Source organism: Delphinus delphis, chromosome 12 (genome assembly GCF_949987515.2).
Source record: "Delphinus delphis chromosome 12, mDelDel1.2, whole genome shotgun sequence".
NCBI classification, from domain to species: Eukaryota; Metazoa; Chordata; class Mammalia; order Artiodactyla; family Delphinidae; genus Delphinus; species Delphinus delphis.
The window spans coordinates 50,666,426-50,682,089 of record NC_082694.2 but is presented as its reverse complement, the minus strand read 5'-3'; the positions used below and the strand labels follow the sequence as shown (position 1 = coordinate 50,682,089).

The window sequence follows — 15,664 nt, the reverse complement described above, 5'->3', positions numbered from 1 at the left end:
CCCCCCTCCTCCTTGGGTTGAAACCAGGCTGAGGCAGATGGGGTAACGTCATTCAGCTGAGGCCATGCTTACATCGCTGGGTGGGAGATGGAATATTTAGTCAAACAGCTGGTTTATTGTGTCCCCTTATGCCTATTTCTACCAGATAAGTTTAGCCTAACATTTTTTTAAGGTATCATAAGAAATACCATCCGAGGCTACCATCTGCGGTACCGAGGGAAAATTTCTAGTTGGACTTCTTGACATCAACCGTCAGCCTCAGATATTAAAATTATTGTTCATATAGCTTAGATTCCCTAACTGACCTTTTAAGATCTGTCATCCTTGAACATACCTGAACTTTTTTGTGTTCTCAGCCAGTACCACTTCCTCCTTAGGGTTTGTTCCCTGCTTCTTGAAATAAGACTACCTTTCATTTTCACCCAAGTTAGTTTCTTTTGCTGAATTGACCAATTTGACCATCTTGACAAGTTGTTTTAATTTTAATTAAGCATTAAAATTCAGTTACTTTTTTTTATTTTGTAAGGCAAACAATGAATCTAGAAGCTTAGAACTTTGAAGAGACAGCCCTAGTACTGCATTTATTTTAAAGTAGTAAGTTAGTAGTGGGTGTAACATAATAAAGCAAAAAAGCAAAATTTGAAGGTAGGGCTGCTGCCTGTTTTAGTTCAGTTACTTCTGGCAGAACACTGGGCTATGGAGCTAAGTTGGGGGCAGATTTGGGGCATCTGAGTTGATGCATTCATCATTTAGGCAAACCTTTATTGAGCACTTACTGTATTCCAAGTGCCACATCAGGTGCTGGGGCTAAAGAGAAGTAAGATTGATCCCTGTTTCCAAATAGCTCACATCGGGTCTAATCCTTCAGGGGAATTTAATTACATCCTAGGGCCCTCCACGCCGTGGACTGCGGAGGAAGCATTTTTATTCAGGGTGGACCTACAGCAGTGTTTCTCAAAACTGGCCGTCAGAATAGCCTGAGAGCTTTTAAATAACCTTGATGTTTAAGCTCTACTCTATGCCAATTAAATCAGAACCTCTGGGGGAGGGCCCCAGGCACCCATATGTTTTGAGAGCTCCCCAGGTGAACCTAATGTATGACCCAGGTTGAGGGAAACTGCTCTGCAGGTCTCGTGTTGTTTTGGGGCCGGAAGAGCTAGCCCCAGACTACGGTGGACCTAAGGGGCAGCATGCCACCTTCTCTGTGCCCTGCAGTTTTCTGGCTTAACATCTGTCAACTGATTGTATCTTGAGCTACAGACAGGGCCCAGCAGGTGAGAGACACAGCTGGCATCTGAGGAGCCCTAGGCCCCTGTGCTGAAGGGAAGCCCCCATTCAGTAGCCTTTCCTGACACTCCCTGCTTTTCTCCATTCATGCCAAATTCCCCTCCACCGTGTCCTCCTGACTCACAGTAGTTGGTGGTTACCTTCTAGTCCCAAGGAACAGCCAGGAGAGCCCAGGCCCAGGGCGGGGAGAGGCAGTGATAGGATAGCGTGGTCACAGGCGTGGCCTCTAACGGTACCTCTTGGTCAACTCCAGCATGATGGGAATATCTTCCAGGATATCATCCACAGCGGTAATGCTTCCTGCCTTCTTGATAACGTTGCTGGAGGAGCAAGTTCAAACCATTCTCAGATTGTCTTCCCCCCAGGGAAACAGATTTTGAGGTTTTAAGTGAGTGGTTCCAAGGGATCTGTTCTCAAAGTTATTTGTGCTGCCTTTTAGGTGAGAGACGTTCTAAAAATCAGAATATCGTTGCCTTTTATTTTGCTGAACACAAAGGGAAAGGGGGAGGTAGGCTGGAACGCGAACCGTAACCTCCTTGGTCCACAGATGTCCTCTGAGGTCTGGGTGATAACCTGACTCCTGTTCTCCTTTGGTCCTAGGGATGGTCACTGGGCCCAGAACAAAAGGTCAGGTGCACCTTTTGCATGGATTTGCAGCAATGCTTATGCCTCTGAGAGAGGAGCACAGAGGGCTCAGCCTGCTGGCTTGTCCAGCTGGGGTCAGAGGGCCAGGGGGACAGGTTCGCAATGAGCCCACTCCAGCTGCTCTGCCTCGGAGCAGGCACTCCAGCTAGACCCTCCGGGGCAACCACGCCTTTTCTTTTTTCAAACTGAGAACCTGTACCAATCATTCTTTTCTAATTTTGGAAGGAGAACAACATACAAAGCTTCTTGTGAAAATGTTCCTGTTCAGAACAGTGCATTTTCTCAGAATTAATGGTAGAGTTAATTGATTCAGTCAACAAGAATTTAGTAAGAGGGCTCACTCACTCACACGTCCATTCCACAGACACCCACTGAATTTCCTCTAGGTACAGGCTCCGTGCTGGGTGCTTGGGGGATACAGATGCAAACATGATCCCTGCTGTCTGGAAACATAAGTCTAGTAGGCGAGGCAGACGCGGAAGCAGCTATCCAAATGAGCTGTGGAAATCTGCTCTCTTCTCTTCTGGAACAGGTACAGACGTTATCTAATAGGGATCCCAGAGGAAGGAGTCATCAACTGCAGGGGGCAGTAGGGAAGGCTCTGCTTCAGCTTGGCCTGTGAGAATCAGTGAATCCATCAAGGATAGAAACAGCAGAAACACAGGCGTGTCGGTGGGGGACCTTACCTGAGTTATGGGGCCGAGGGGGTAGTTGGAGAAGAAACCAGCCTGCCAGGAGGGTCGTGAGCCAGGCTGTGGGGTGTGGAGTTTGTCAGCAGGGCCTCAGGAATGTTTTCAGGCATGACTGTGACAGAATCCTACCTTGTTTTAGAAAGTCAGGCGTACGTTGCAGAGGAAAGATTCAGGAGTAGATTATAGTACAGGGAGGCTGGTAGGAGGGGAGAGAGGTTGACCAAGGTGGAGGGCAGTGGGAGCACTGAGACAGAGGTGAGCGGTGGGTGAGCGAATTCAGAAGAGGTGACCTCGAGACAGTGACAGTGGTCTGTGGGCCTGGGGGAAAGGGAGGGGCTGGGAGGAGGTCCGGGTGGGCGATGGTGCCATTAGCTGAGATAGCCTCTCCTCCTTTTAAAATCTGTTTCCCAGCCCTGGCTGCATGTTAAGAGTCCTTAAAATCATTAGAGCTTTAATATTTAAAATACCCATATTTAGGCCTCATCCCTACCAATCAGACTCCCAGGGTGAGGCCCAGCTATTGGTGCTTGTAAGAGGCTCTCCCATGCAGCTGGCCTCGTACCTCTCCTGGGAGACCTGTCATGGCCTCCTAGACATCACTCCTCCCTGCTGTGTATCCCTGTGTCTTCTAGAGCCCTGTTATTGCCCTCCCATCCATATTTACCAGCAGTTGAGCTCACTGAGAACAATTCGAAGAGTGTGCATTCCCAGAGAGGCTGGCTGGACGTGGCCTTGGCCTTTGGGAATATTTGTGGAAGACTGTCATAGCACCAGGCTCACACAGAATGTGAGCATTCCAGACAATTACGTGGTGAGAATTCACTGACCAGATTCTTTGGGATAAAGCTGCTTTGTTCAAATCAGGTCTGTGCACCAAGAGGAGGCCCGGGAAAAGGCAGTGAGGCTGTGTCTGGTGGAGTCTGGGGGAGGGGGCAGGGGGCAGCTCTGAGCCAGGCTGGGGCCCAGACACTTCTGGGATCACGTGGCCCTGTCGCCGAGGCTTCTCCACGATAGGGGCTGGGGGAGGATAATGCGAAGAGTAAGAGGCTGCCTGGCATTTTGCTTCCTGAGAAGAAGCATAGAAAGAGTAAGGTTGGGGCAGAGAGGAAATCTTTATCCTAAGGCAGTGCTTCTCAAACTTTTGTGTGCATATGAATCACCTTGTTAAAATGTGGACTCTGAATCAGCAGGTGGGGCTCCCCAATACTGTGCCACCCACACGTGCTCCAGTGATGCCAGCGCGGCTGGCCATGGACCTCACGTAGAGGAGCAAGGACTTAGAGTATCTCGATGTTTCTATATGATTTTAAAATCACTTGGGCATTTAGAGAACAGAGGATTTTAAAAGAGGGTCTTTAAAACGTTACCCTTTCAAGCTAGTTTCTGAAAAACCTGTTAGAAAAAAAATTTTTTTTAGAAAGGAAACTAAAAAAATGTATGAAAAAAAAATGTATGAAGTATATGTACTAATTAAAAAAAAAATTTATGCCCCTTTCCTGGGGATTTTTGAGATCGGAATTGAATTTTCCTATTGGTGAAATAACTTACATGTGATATCAGGGGAGGTGGGAAGGGATGCTGGCTCCTTAAATGTCTCTTCTACCAGCACATCGATGCTTAATATTCCTTTAACAGTGGGTGAGCCTTTCGTTTTACAACAAAGGTTGGCCCCAGATAGTTCATTCAGGCTAAGGTGTGAATGACAACAGAGGACAGTTTCTTGTGCACAGATTTTGCTGGGGGTGGGAAAGAGGAGGAGGAGGGGGGAGAAGGAGGAAGAGAAGGTGGTGGAAAAGGAGGGGGAGGGAGAGAGAGGAAAAGGGAGGAAGGAGAGGGAGAAGAGAATGAGGACATTTGAAAACACCGATTAGTCATAGAGGGTACATATGGTAGCGTAGAATTAGAAAGAGAAGTGAGCATGGTGGAGGGTCAGTTAACAAATGTATCTATCTCCACTTTCCCAGTTTTAACCAATTTTTAAATATGACTCGCCTTTACTTTTTTCTTTGCTTTCTCTTCAGCACATTGGTTGTTCTCTCCTCCTCCACTACTTGTGTCATCCTTCTACCATTCATTCCCTCCAGCTGTCACCAATTCAGTTTCACGTGTGAAATATTTTGGTTCAAGAGGGACCCGGTATCTACTAGACCTAAATAGATTTCGTGATTTGCATTCCTGGTCCTTAGAAAGTGATGAGGGACTAATTACCGAAGCCCGAGAGTGCCCCCTGGTGGTCAGTACTGAGATAAAGAACATGATTTTCCTCTATCTTTTGTGCATTCACTTGTAAATTCCACAAATATCCTTTGAGCCCCTAATGTGCCAGGCTTGTGCTAAGGACGGACATGATACTGCTCTTCATGGATATCAAAGTCCAAAGGGAGTGTGAGTTATTAAACATTGTAGAGTATTTAGAGTTTTAAAAGCCAGGAAAAATATGCCAGAAAACTTGAAAGGAAAAACGTTCTCCTTTTACCAGTTTTTTAGAAAAGGGGGTAGAAAGGTTTTGTTTCTAAACCTATTTTTGGAGTACTAGGTCTTCAGCTTGGGTGATTTTCATTGCAAAAGTTCCAAAAGAGTTTCTCTTTAAAATGTGAATATCAGTATTCACATCTAATATCAATTAGATCATCTCCAATATCATTTTCAGCTCTACAAGGGTAGAATTCATGGTGCTTTCATTAGCAAAATTATGGTAATTAAATAACAATACTGAATTTGTAATAGAATAGCACTGTGCACTTCTATCTATACCACTATAGTATACCACGTCCCTAGAGCTCTTATGTGTGCCAACTACCTTGTTTAATCCTCACAGCAGTCCCATAAGGTTTGTGTTGTTATCATCATCATCACCCCCATTTTCAGTTGGGGAAACTGAGGCTCAGAGAGATCAAATAACTTGCCAAGGGTCACCCACCTTTTAAGTAGCAGAGCTGGGATCTGACCCTGGGCCATCTGAGTCCAGTGTTCATATGCTTAACCACTATGCCATAAAGGACTGAAGACTGCCTGAATTAAGTTTAAATAAACTTATGTATCCTGCAGACAGAAGGCCAGAAAGGCTAATGGATTGTGGACTCTCCCCTGGCTTTGTGTGTGTGTGAATAAAGTTATCACTTGCCTGCAGTGATCTGGGTAGCTTAGAGCACCTCTGAGGCCGCTGTTGTCCTGCCCTACAAGTGAGAGGAAATGCTAATGAGCATCTGTTGGTTAATTGATGGATGAGTTCTCAAGGCCTTTTACAGCCTTAGAATTCTATTAGTCTCTCTACAAGAAACAGGTTGTAAGGAATGAAAGGCAATTTATCTTTTAAGAATTAAGTGAAATCCTTTAAACTCTTGTTTTTGTGCCTAACGCTATATTCTGATGGAAATGTTCTTTCTTGAGTCGTGTCAGTGGTATAGTAATTTAATCTGGCTTTTGAAATTATTGTCATCTCATACATTTAGTTTAAGTAAAGATAGCTGCATGGGATGTGTAGATGTTGTGGACTAAAGCAACAGAATCATGGAACATTTATAGAGTTACTATAGTGATTAAGTTGAAAATATTTTTTACTCCATTGTAACACACACACATAAACACACACACACAGTACCTGACCCCTCTTAAAGCTTTTGTGTATATCTGATATCCCTAGGTCTGGCACAGGGCCTGGCTTGGCATAGAGTAGATGCTCAATATATGGCAAAGTGAAGTGAAAAGAGATATTGCATTGAAACACTGAAAGTCAGTATGCCCATATTTACACGGTACATTTGTTCCAGTCAAAGCTTTAAGGAGGGTGAGTGGGAATTAGTGTACTAAAAAATAATCCATTCTACTAAAAAAAGAATTCTTGGCCTAGAATATTTTCTGAAATGTAAAAAAATCCATTAAGTTTAACTTTTTAAAAAATCATAATTCTTTATAATGTGACCTAATTTAGGCTGAAATTTACCTTTGCATTATCTATCAATAAATAGAGTGGTAAGAAAATGAATAAATTAAGAATTACTGTAAGATCTTATTCAGTCTACTTAAAGAAAGTTTTCTCTCTTTACAGATCTTATGCACATTATAGCCAAATAATGATGCTTAATATAAATATTACTCACCTTTTAATTTAAAAAACTTAGCATACTTTTATTATTCTGAATTAGAATCACCCAGTATAAGGCACTCACATATGAACTTGATATAATTCTAAATTTTTCGGATCGCTGTATTGTTGGTCATTGTTTTATTTGAATAATTAAATGAAATATTAAACTTTCTTTTTTAAAAAAGAAACAGCATACTTCTCATTGAAAACATTTTGGGAGTTAACATATATAACTATATAATGATAAAGTTGTACTTACTTCAAAGCTAGTACTTAAAAAATGCAGGTAGACTTCCCTCCAGTTAGTGCAAAATTGTGAATTTTGATGGTATGTCGTTTAATGGAATTCACACAACCATAGTGCTAATGGAAATGCTTATTAAAGAGAGGGTTACATGCCTCTTATGCTCAAGAGAAATGTTCAATGGCCGTTGAAATACTTTGACTGACCATTTGATTTTTTTCTTCAAGGTCCTGATCATCCCCATTGTTTGTCATACAAACTAGAACTCGGATCAGACCAAGAAATTCCCTCTGATTGGTATCCATTTGCTACTGTTCAGTTTGGGATTCTTGACACCTGTGCCTCAAGGACAGAGGTCAGGTCTCTGGGGGTGGAGAGTGATATCCAGCCACAGAAACATGTTCATCAGCGAGCCTGCTACAACATCCAGGTACATCCCGAAGCCCTTGAGTTCAGGTTGGGGCTTCCGAAGCTTTGACCTGATTTGGCTTTAGATATTTGCTTTGCCCTGTTAAGTGACTGTGTGTGTGTATGTGTGTATTTGACCTAGAAAAGAGTGATGGTCACCAGTGAGCCTAGTTCTTCCCCTCAGTTCTAGAGAATAGTGGAAGCCTGAGGACACAGTGCTGTGTACTTAACTCAGCTCTCAATGAAAAATAGGGCATTAAAAACAAGTTCACATTTCAGAAGCATATTTATAATAAAGATTTTGTTAGAACAGCATTTCCCAAGGTGTGTTCTATGGAACATATGTCCCATATAATGATCCAGGAAAAAAATAAGTTGGGGAACATCGTACACTAAATTAATGCTGAACAAAGGCTCTGAGAAGTTCTGCAATAAGGAAACTTGTTAAACTTAACTCAGTTTCTCCCAACTCATCAATTATGGAATCTTGTCTCCTGTAAAACACCTATCAGTATCTTCTGGAATAGTATTCTGTGGAGCAGTCTTTGGGAAATACTGAGTTACCCTATCACCACAATTTTAAATGTTCACCATCAGCTCATCTGCATTCTTGCGCCAGATGAATTAAGGAGTGACATACACTTGCACAAGTTTGTTCCTAAACTTGCTTTTCCTTCTCATCTTCAGACTTAGATATAGAGATAACCTCTGCCACACATTTCCAATAGTGTCTTTTTTTTAAATTAATTAATTTATTTTTGGCTGTGTTGGGTCTTCGTTGCTGTGCGCTGGCTTTCTCGAGTTGCGTTGAGCAGGGGCTACTCTTCGTTGCAGTGTGCAGGCTTCTCACTGTGGTGGCTTCTCTTGTTGCGGAGCATAGCCTCTAGGCCCGCAGGCTCAGTAGTTATGGCTCGCGGGCTCTAGAGCGCAGGCTCAGTAGTTGTGGCGCACGGGCTTAGTTGCTCCGTGGCATGTGGGATCTTCCCGGACCACGGCTCAAACCCATGTCCCCTGCATGGGCAGGCAGATTCTTAACTACTGCGCCGCAAGGGAAGTCCCCCATAGTATCTTGAAATGGTGTGATTATATAAGACATCATTAGCACCAACTGGTGGTTCTATAATATAGTAACCAAGTCTGGATTTTTCTTTATTTTGGACTATCTGTTCAGAAGCCTATATGTTTGGGTCCGGTGATTTTTATTCTATTGGTAAAATGAATGATGAATGGGCGCTGTTCTGTGCAGCCCCTTCAGGACTGAAGGACTTATTCCCTCGGCAGCTGGGAATCGCCCTGGATGAAGAAGGATGCCATGCTGCAGGTCATGCCCCCTTCCTGGGGCAACCTGTGTCCAGTAACTGGTGGATTAGGGGTCTAAAGACCCTTTTACCTCAAGTTGGAATAACCCTGCAGGGCCTTCGTAGCTTCAGCCCTCCCTGGGGATCGGCTGAAGCCTTTACTGGGACTGCTTTGCGGCCCGACTTCTCCCTCTTCCTGTTCTGCTCCCTTCCCTCCCCTCCTTGTCAGGTGTCCCCCCCGGCAGCCCTCCCCAGTAAACTTTCTGCACATCAGTCTCCACCTCAGCATCTGCTTCTTGGGGAACCTGACCTGTAACACTAGGCATCTAAGTATTGTGTGTGACTGAAATGTGTGTCAGGTGCTCATGGAGATGTCATTTATACTATTTGCCGTTCGTGGGATGTGCCAGTTTCACATAGTTGTAGAGGACCGCTCACAATTATATACCAAAGTCTCTTTAGCTTTAATAGCATTGGTGGCAGTCAGTTTCAAAATGTTATCTTCCATTTAATAAGTATTTATTGAGCAGTTTCAAAGCGCCAGCTGCTGCCGTAGATGCTGGGAACACAAAGGTGAACAAAAGACCACCCCCTGTTCTCATAAAGCCTACCTTCTAGTGGTGGAACAAAAAATAATTAGTAAACAAGCAAATAACATAATTTTAAGTAGTGACAAATTCTAAGAAGAGAGTAAAAGAGGGTCACAGGATAGAGAGGGATGGAGGGCTTCCTTATCTAGAGTGGTCCTGGAGGGCCTCTGTGAGGAGGTGCCGTTTGAGATGAGATGAAGAAGAGGGGCAGGCAGATGGTTTGGCCCAGCTGTTTACTGTTGTAAACTAGTTTTAGTTAGAGAGATGATTTTGGGTGTGCTCTAAATCTCAGGTGGGCCAGAGGCTGGATATATGATACTCGGGGGCATCTTTGATCGCATGTCTAGCCAGATTTGTAAATGTCTTATCAGTGTATGTAGTCCGTATACATTTTATAAAACCTGTGTCTGACTTGGAAGAAAGTTTGTCCTCTTCCAGATCTGACCCTAGAAGGGAAGGATTTGGCAGACTCTGTGGTGCCAAAAGAGAGCAGTGTGCTTCACTTGGGAACGGGCACGACAGGGTAGAGGGGCTGTGTTTGTGTCCAAAGGATGAGGTGGCTAGAGTCCTTGCCTCATTTACAAACGAGGACTGAAGAGATGTTGTGCTGTGTTGCATTTGTTAATGCTGCCCCTGTTTTGCTTTTGCATGACAGGTTGAAATAGAAAAGAAGTGGATTAAAATCGATGGAGAAGACCCAGATAAAGCTGGTGACTGCGTAACTCAGTAGGAGTAGCAAGAGTCAGTGATGACGACCCACTTTCCAAATACGCAATTCACAGAAACCACACAAAGTTCTGCTACTGTAGAGTGGAAATGACAGGTCCAGTGGTTACGTTTAGAGAAGTTAGACCTGCAACCGAACCGTCTGTACTTTATGCTTTTGATATGTTTGTGCCCTGGGGGTGTGATCTAAAATGTGTCTATAATTTTCATGATGTTTTTGTTTCCTAGTGAAACTCAGAGGCGCTCTTATTGTGACCTGACAGCCACTTGGCCAAAGCATTTTTGAGTTTTGATTGCTTGGTGGCTGATTGTTTTGCCCTCTGGGTTACCTGGGGCCATAGTTATTATCCTCCAGCCCCTACCTCTTCTTATTGCGCTAGCACTAGTACTAGAGGACGAGGCAATCAGAGGAGACGTAAACCGAAGTACTTAACTTTCCCTCTTGCTCTTGTCTGAAACGTGGTTAGTTGTAGGATGATGTTGAAACCACAGGCTAACATGGAGATGTGGGACTATCTCTGACTCTGAATTATTTATCTTCCTGTCCTGTTACCACACTGGTGAGTAACCATCAGCTGTATTTGGTACCTGTCTTTCACCCACGGTATCATTATTTTCAAAATACATTTGTATTCTGATGTGTGCTGCAAAGAAGCTAGTTCTGTTGATATACATATTTCAGTACAAATCACTAAGACATATTGCCCTTTGCTTGGAGAGATTCCTTTCAAAATGGAATCCCAGTATTGGACACTAGTTAAAATATTTATGTATGTTAAAAATGAATTTTTAAAGTTCATGAATATTGTTTCCCAGAAGTGCAGACTCTAAGAATGTATTTTGATAAAGTATTTTTTTTTTGTAATTAACACAAGCTTCTCTTGAGTAGAAGTCTAAATCATATTATGATTATTTTATGTTAGCTCTGCTATCATGCTATTTATGCTAATTCTGCTTAATTTAGAGTAATTTTCTTTAAAAGATGAGCGAAGTGAAAGACACTAGATTATTTTATCTACATTTCTAAGAAGTGATATTTCTATTCAAAGCCAGGTAAATGTTTGTTTTTTAACGAAAAGCCAATGGCATTAGCAGTTATAATTCTGTTTATAATTTCCTTTCAGTGTTTATAGTGAAAGGTCAGACTTTTAAATTTAGGAAATCTATATTCTAGTTATTTTTTTAGTCAGAAAAACACGTGGAAAAAACATGTGGTATTAATGTACCTTCAATTTATGTTGATCCTTAAATATGATTAGTGGGTATTTTTCTTTATTTACTAGATTTGTTTTGAGTCAAAACTGATATAATAGCGTTCTTCCAAACAACATTATTTGTTGGCCCACAGAGTTTGTCTCATACATTTTATTTAATGTTACATTACATTCATTTTAATCTGTTAAGAAATGCACATTTTATAAAACAAACATTTATGATCTGTATCAATCAGCAGATTTAATGCTTTTCATTATTTTACTGTAAAGGCAAAGAATGCAAAAGTTGACTGTTAAAATGAATTGTTATTGCTCTTTTTAACTTCAGCTGATGTATTGCTCATAATATCATATGCTTGAGACTCACTGTTGATGTATAGGAGGGCAAATCTATGTGCGCGTCATTTAAAAAAAATTCCACCATCCGGCCTCATCATCTGGTGTGGCACATTCTGGAGTGACTTCAATCTGCTCAGAACAAATATGGAGGCGGGCTGAACCTGATGCTGCTCCACGATCCCAGGGACGGTAGCTGGGTTAATTACTGCTGGTCCTTGCAGATCTGTTTCATGGCGTCCTGCCCATAAAGAACTCAGAGTCTGATTCAGATGAACTTGATGAATATTTACACCTCAAAGTAATTTCAGCACAGGGTTCAATTAATCACTCCTTAGGCTTCACAGGTTGCCAGTATGTGTGGGTACCTCACTGCTGGGGTCATTTATTCACCAGCCCTTCAGCCTTCAGGAACGTCTCAAGATTCAGTGCTGGAAATGTAACAAAAGGCTGACTGAAGCCCAAGTGAGTTTCTGCAGCAATGCAGAGGTTGATGGCAGGAACAGCGGGGTGCTGCAGCATAAGTGTTCATTTGCACATCTATTAGGATCCTTAAATATTCATTACTTAATGTTAAATTAACATTCTGTGTCAGGTGGAGAGGCTTTTTAATACAATTCTTCTGACCTCAGAAATGGCAGAAGGTCAAATGTGATCCTGATGCTCTAAGTGAAAACTCAGGTAGGGTCCACTTAGACTTACCAATTAAGAAGTAGAATCTCCTTTGCCAGAAAGTAAATGATGATCTTCAAAACAACAACAATAAAAACTCCTGCTTTTAAAGTAGGGAATGGAGGAAGGAAGTGAATGAAGGAGGAACTACTCCCTTCTAGCATTTTAATTTAGGTAATTTAGATCAATGCTTTATGAGTTTGACCCCCTTGGGGTCATTTGTTTAATTGACACAATGGCAGACTTCCAAGGAGTGGGCCAGTTTGGGATGAATTGTTCTGCTCTAATTGGTTTGGTCTGGTTGCCTTACCAGTCAAAGGATCGTATTAGCCGCGTAAATGCATTCATGGCTTGATGGTTACCTGATCAATTTACAGATCTGAATTTAAGGACATTTCCTTTTTTTATGGGGATAGAAATAGTTTATCCATTAAAAAAAGTATGGGAAAAAACCCTTCCTAGCATAAATAAAGGCTGGCATTTTTTGACCTGATTTATATATTAAACAGTTCTAGGGTTTTAGTTCCCTTCATTCTGGGTCTGTGCTTTCGATATAGCCCTTCTTCTCTTATAAATTATGTCAGAAGGCCTTCCTTGATAATGACTAAGTATTATTATATCTTATTCAAAATATGATTTTATGTCATCAATACAGATATAAAACAGATTGAGCCTTAATAATCATGTAACGAAGTATTTTGTAGATTGCATATAGATTTTTTAAAATTAAAGATGTATTTCAAATGATTCTTGCTGTGCAATGGACTTATATCTTCTTTTGCAAGGTCTGGAGCAATTTTTTTTAAGGTATGAAATCAATTTCAATAACCTTAACCAATTGACTCTGTCAGGCAAATGTATACCTGCTTCACTATTAAGGACTCAGCGTACATGGCGTCTTGGCACATCCTGGAAAAATAACACAATCAAACTACAATCTGTGATGTTAAAGGATGATTTTTAAAAGAGGATATAATCATTACTCTCATAAATGATATGAGTAGATGCCCAAGATCTTACTTAACTCATTAACTAACACGGGGACTGGTAAGATGTTACAAGTGGTTCTAAGGAGAATTCAAAGAGCAGAGAGACATGTACAGGAAATAAGGAATTCTGAAAAGAATTTACAAATAGATGCAAAATGGATCTATCCATAGGCCAATATCAATAATCAATTTCCCCTAATTAATTTGCATTTGTATGGACAAAGATCATGTACGTTATTATCAGTTTTCTAAAATTTACAGAGTTGTAAAATAACTCAAAGACAATGAAGGTGTTGATAACCTGGATAAATGAACTAGTTAGTCTTTCACAATTCTTCCCAACGGGACGAACTTTATCACCAGGAGAATTCTAAGGAACTTTCAAACTTTGGCAACTGGAAATGATGTGCATGTAAAGAAATTTTTTTAAGTTTAGAAAATTATTTTTTTGCAATTTTACAGAATCTATTTCAGATAAAGTGTGTGTGTTTTGGGGGGGCATTAAAGATATGACGATAAATCAGCTCTAATAAAAACCAACCTAACAACCTCTCCACCCGCCCTTTGCATGAGGAAGCTGCCATGTGTTGGAATTCAATTCTTATCTAGCTATATTAAAGTTAAATTTCAAAACTGCATCAGGAAATGGAACTTCATAGAGGCCAGATCATTTGGAACTGTTTCAGCCACTACTGAAATTAACAGGGCTTGATTCTCATTGGGCAGGAACAGCAAAAAGATTAAGTAACATAAACCAATCCTATTTATAACAAAAGTTCTCAAATTCCATCAATCATTTCTTTCCTGTTTTGTCTCAACTTCACCTAGACTCGCCCCCGCCCTTTGCGTAGACACAAGGTGATTTCACTACATTTTGCTGGGTCTCTTCCAGCCCCTCCCCATTCTCAGCAGCTACTCTACTCCCAGGACCTTTTGTGCTCTTACCCAGGGTCCTAACGGACAAGGCTATTAAATTGACAGGACGGACAAGGTATTTAATTGAACCATGTGAAATTGACAATATTTAACCATTCTTGATGGCAATTCCATGGCGCTCAACCTGATCGCCTGCATATTTCCCCAGTTTATACTGAAACAAAATATTTTTGCTATAATTGTTAATAAGATCCTGCTTAGACCTGGCATCTAAATACGAATTTGTCAATTTTTAAAGCAAGACAGAATTGCTAGCCAGAAAGCAAATAGGTGAGTTACAAAAACTACCTTAGATAAAAGCTCCAGGTGATTTTATGCCTTAAAATCATGTCCTGTCTGTAAGGAGAACAGATTAGACGAGTTGCCCCTTTTTTTTTTTAAAGATTAAAGTTCATTTCTATGAGACTGCCTAGGGAAGAAATGCAAATCACCACTATACTTCGGGGGCTGCAACATTTCCCTCATCTTCGCCTCATCTATCTGCTCCAGAAGAGCCGTACAAACCTCAGGTGGGAGGATAGCATATTTAAATAATATGATTGTGTGTGTGGACATTTTCCTGAAAAGCCCATTTTTGTACTATCCAGAATTGCTGTGAATTCCCTGTAATACAATTTGCGGTATTATCTTGAAACAGAAGAGGGCGCTCGCAGGCAAGCTGCTGCTACCCAGAATGAGAAACAGCGTTTGAATTTGATGGTGCTTGTATTATGATTAATAAAAGATCTTGGGGGCATTTTGTAAAGCATTTTCAAAGCACTGTGAATCCAGTGGAGTATAATTAAAATTAATGCAATAGACAAACACTCTAAAGTATTCCTAATGCCTTGTCTAAAAAGGCTGTTAAATACAATTTTACACATCCCGAAGATTTAAATACCATACTTATCTCTAAACATTTGTAAGTACTAAAGAGATAGAAAAATAGTGCCTTTCTTCTCAACACATTTCAAACAAACTTTTTCTGATGAGAATTAATGAACTCTAAATCTGCTTACTTTGAAAGATGTATAACATATTACAATGAATCTATCACGTTCAGCTTCTGAGCTTCCAGGTACATATATCAAGATCGATGTGGTCTCTAAAGAGCTCCAGCCCAGGATTGTACTTTCAGGTTCTGAGGTAAGAACAAGCAAATATGTGCTTTCAGGAGAATATTCCATGTCACCTTGACTCAGGGATAAGACTTTACCCTGTTTAGTTCTCTGAAATCAATAATGAGCATTGTCTTTTCAAGATGGGCTCTGTCTTTCTCTCAGAAATCTTTCTGGGTAGAAAGATTTGATGTCATTCCCTTATAAATGTCATTCCCTTATAAAGGGAATGATGTCATTCCCTTATAAAGCCTGTTAGAACGATGTGTTTCCAAAAACTTTAGAGCATGAGTAAGTCTATGAATGTGGCTAAACATTTGAGGCATTCCTGAAGCTGTCTTCCACACTCTGAAGTACAGAAGGCTTGTTTAAGACATTGGGTGCCTTAAGTGGTGACTTTGAATCACTTCAAAATGTTATGTGACCATTGCTCCAATTAATTG

At 41.2% G+C, this 15,664-nt stretch overlaps 1 protein-coding gene across 2 annotated transcripts in view; it reads left to right on the top strand.

Annotated features, from left to right (window-relative positions):
• The window catches only part of STON1 (stonin 1), a 53,645-nt gene extending 40,232 nt beyond the window's left edge, over positions 1-13,413 (top strand). For both annotated transcript variants that reach the window (XM_060026655.1, XM_060026654.1), the window contains exons 3-4: positions 7,183-7,385; positions 9,907-13,413. In XM_060026655.1, coding sequence (XP_059882638.1) covers positions 7,183-7,385; positions 9,907-9,981 — 278 coding nt within the window. In that variant the 3' untranslated portion in view covers positions 9,982-13,413. The remainder of the gene's footprint in view (positions 1-7,182; positions 7,386-9,906) is intronic.
• The last annotated feature ends 2,251 nt before the right edge of the window (positions 13,414-15,664 follow it).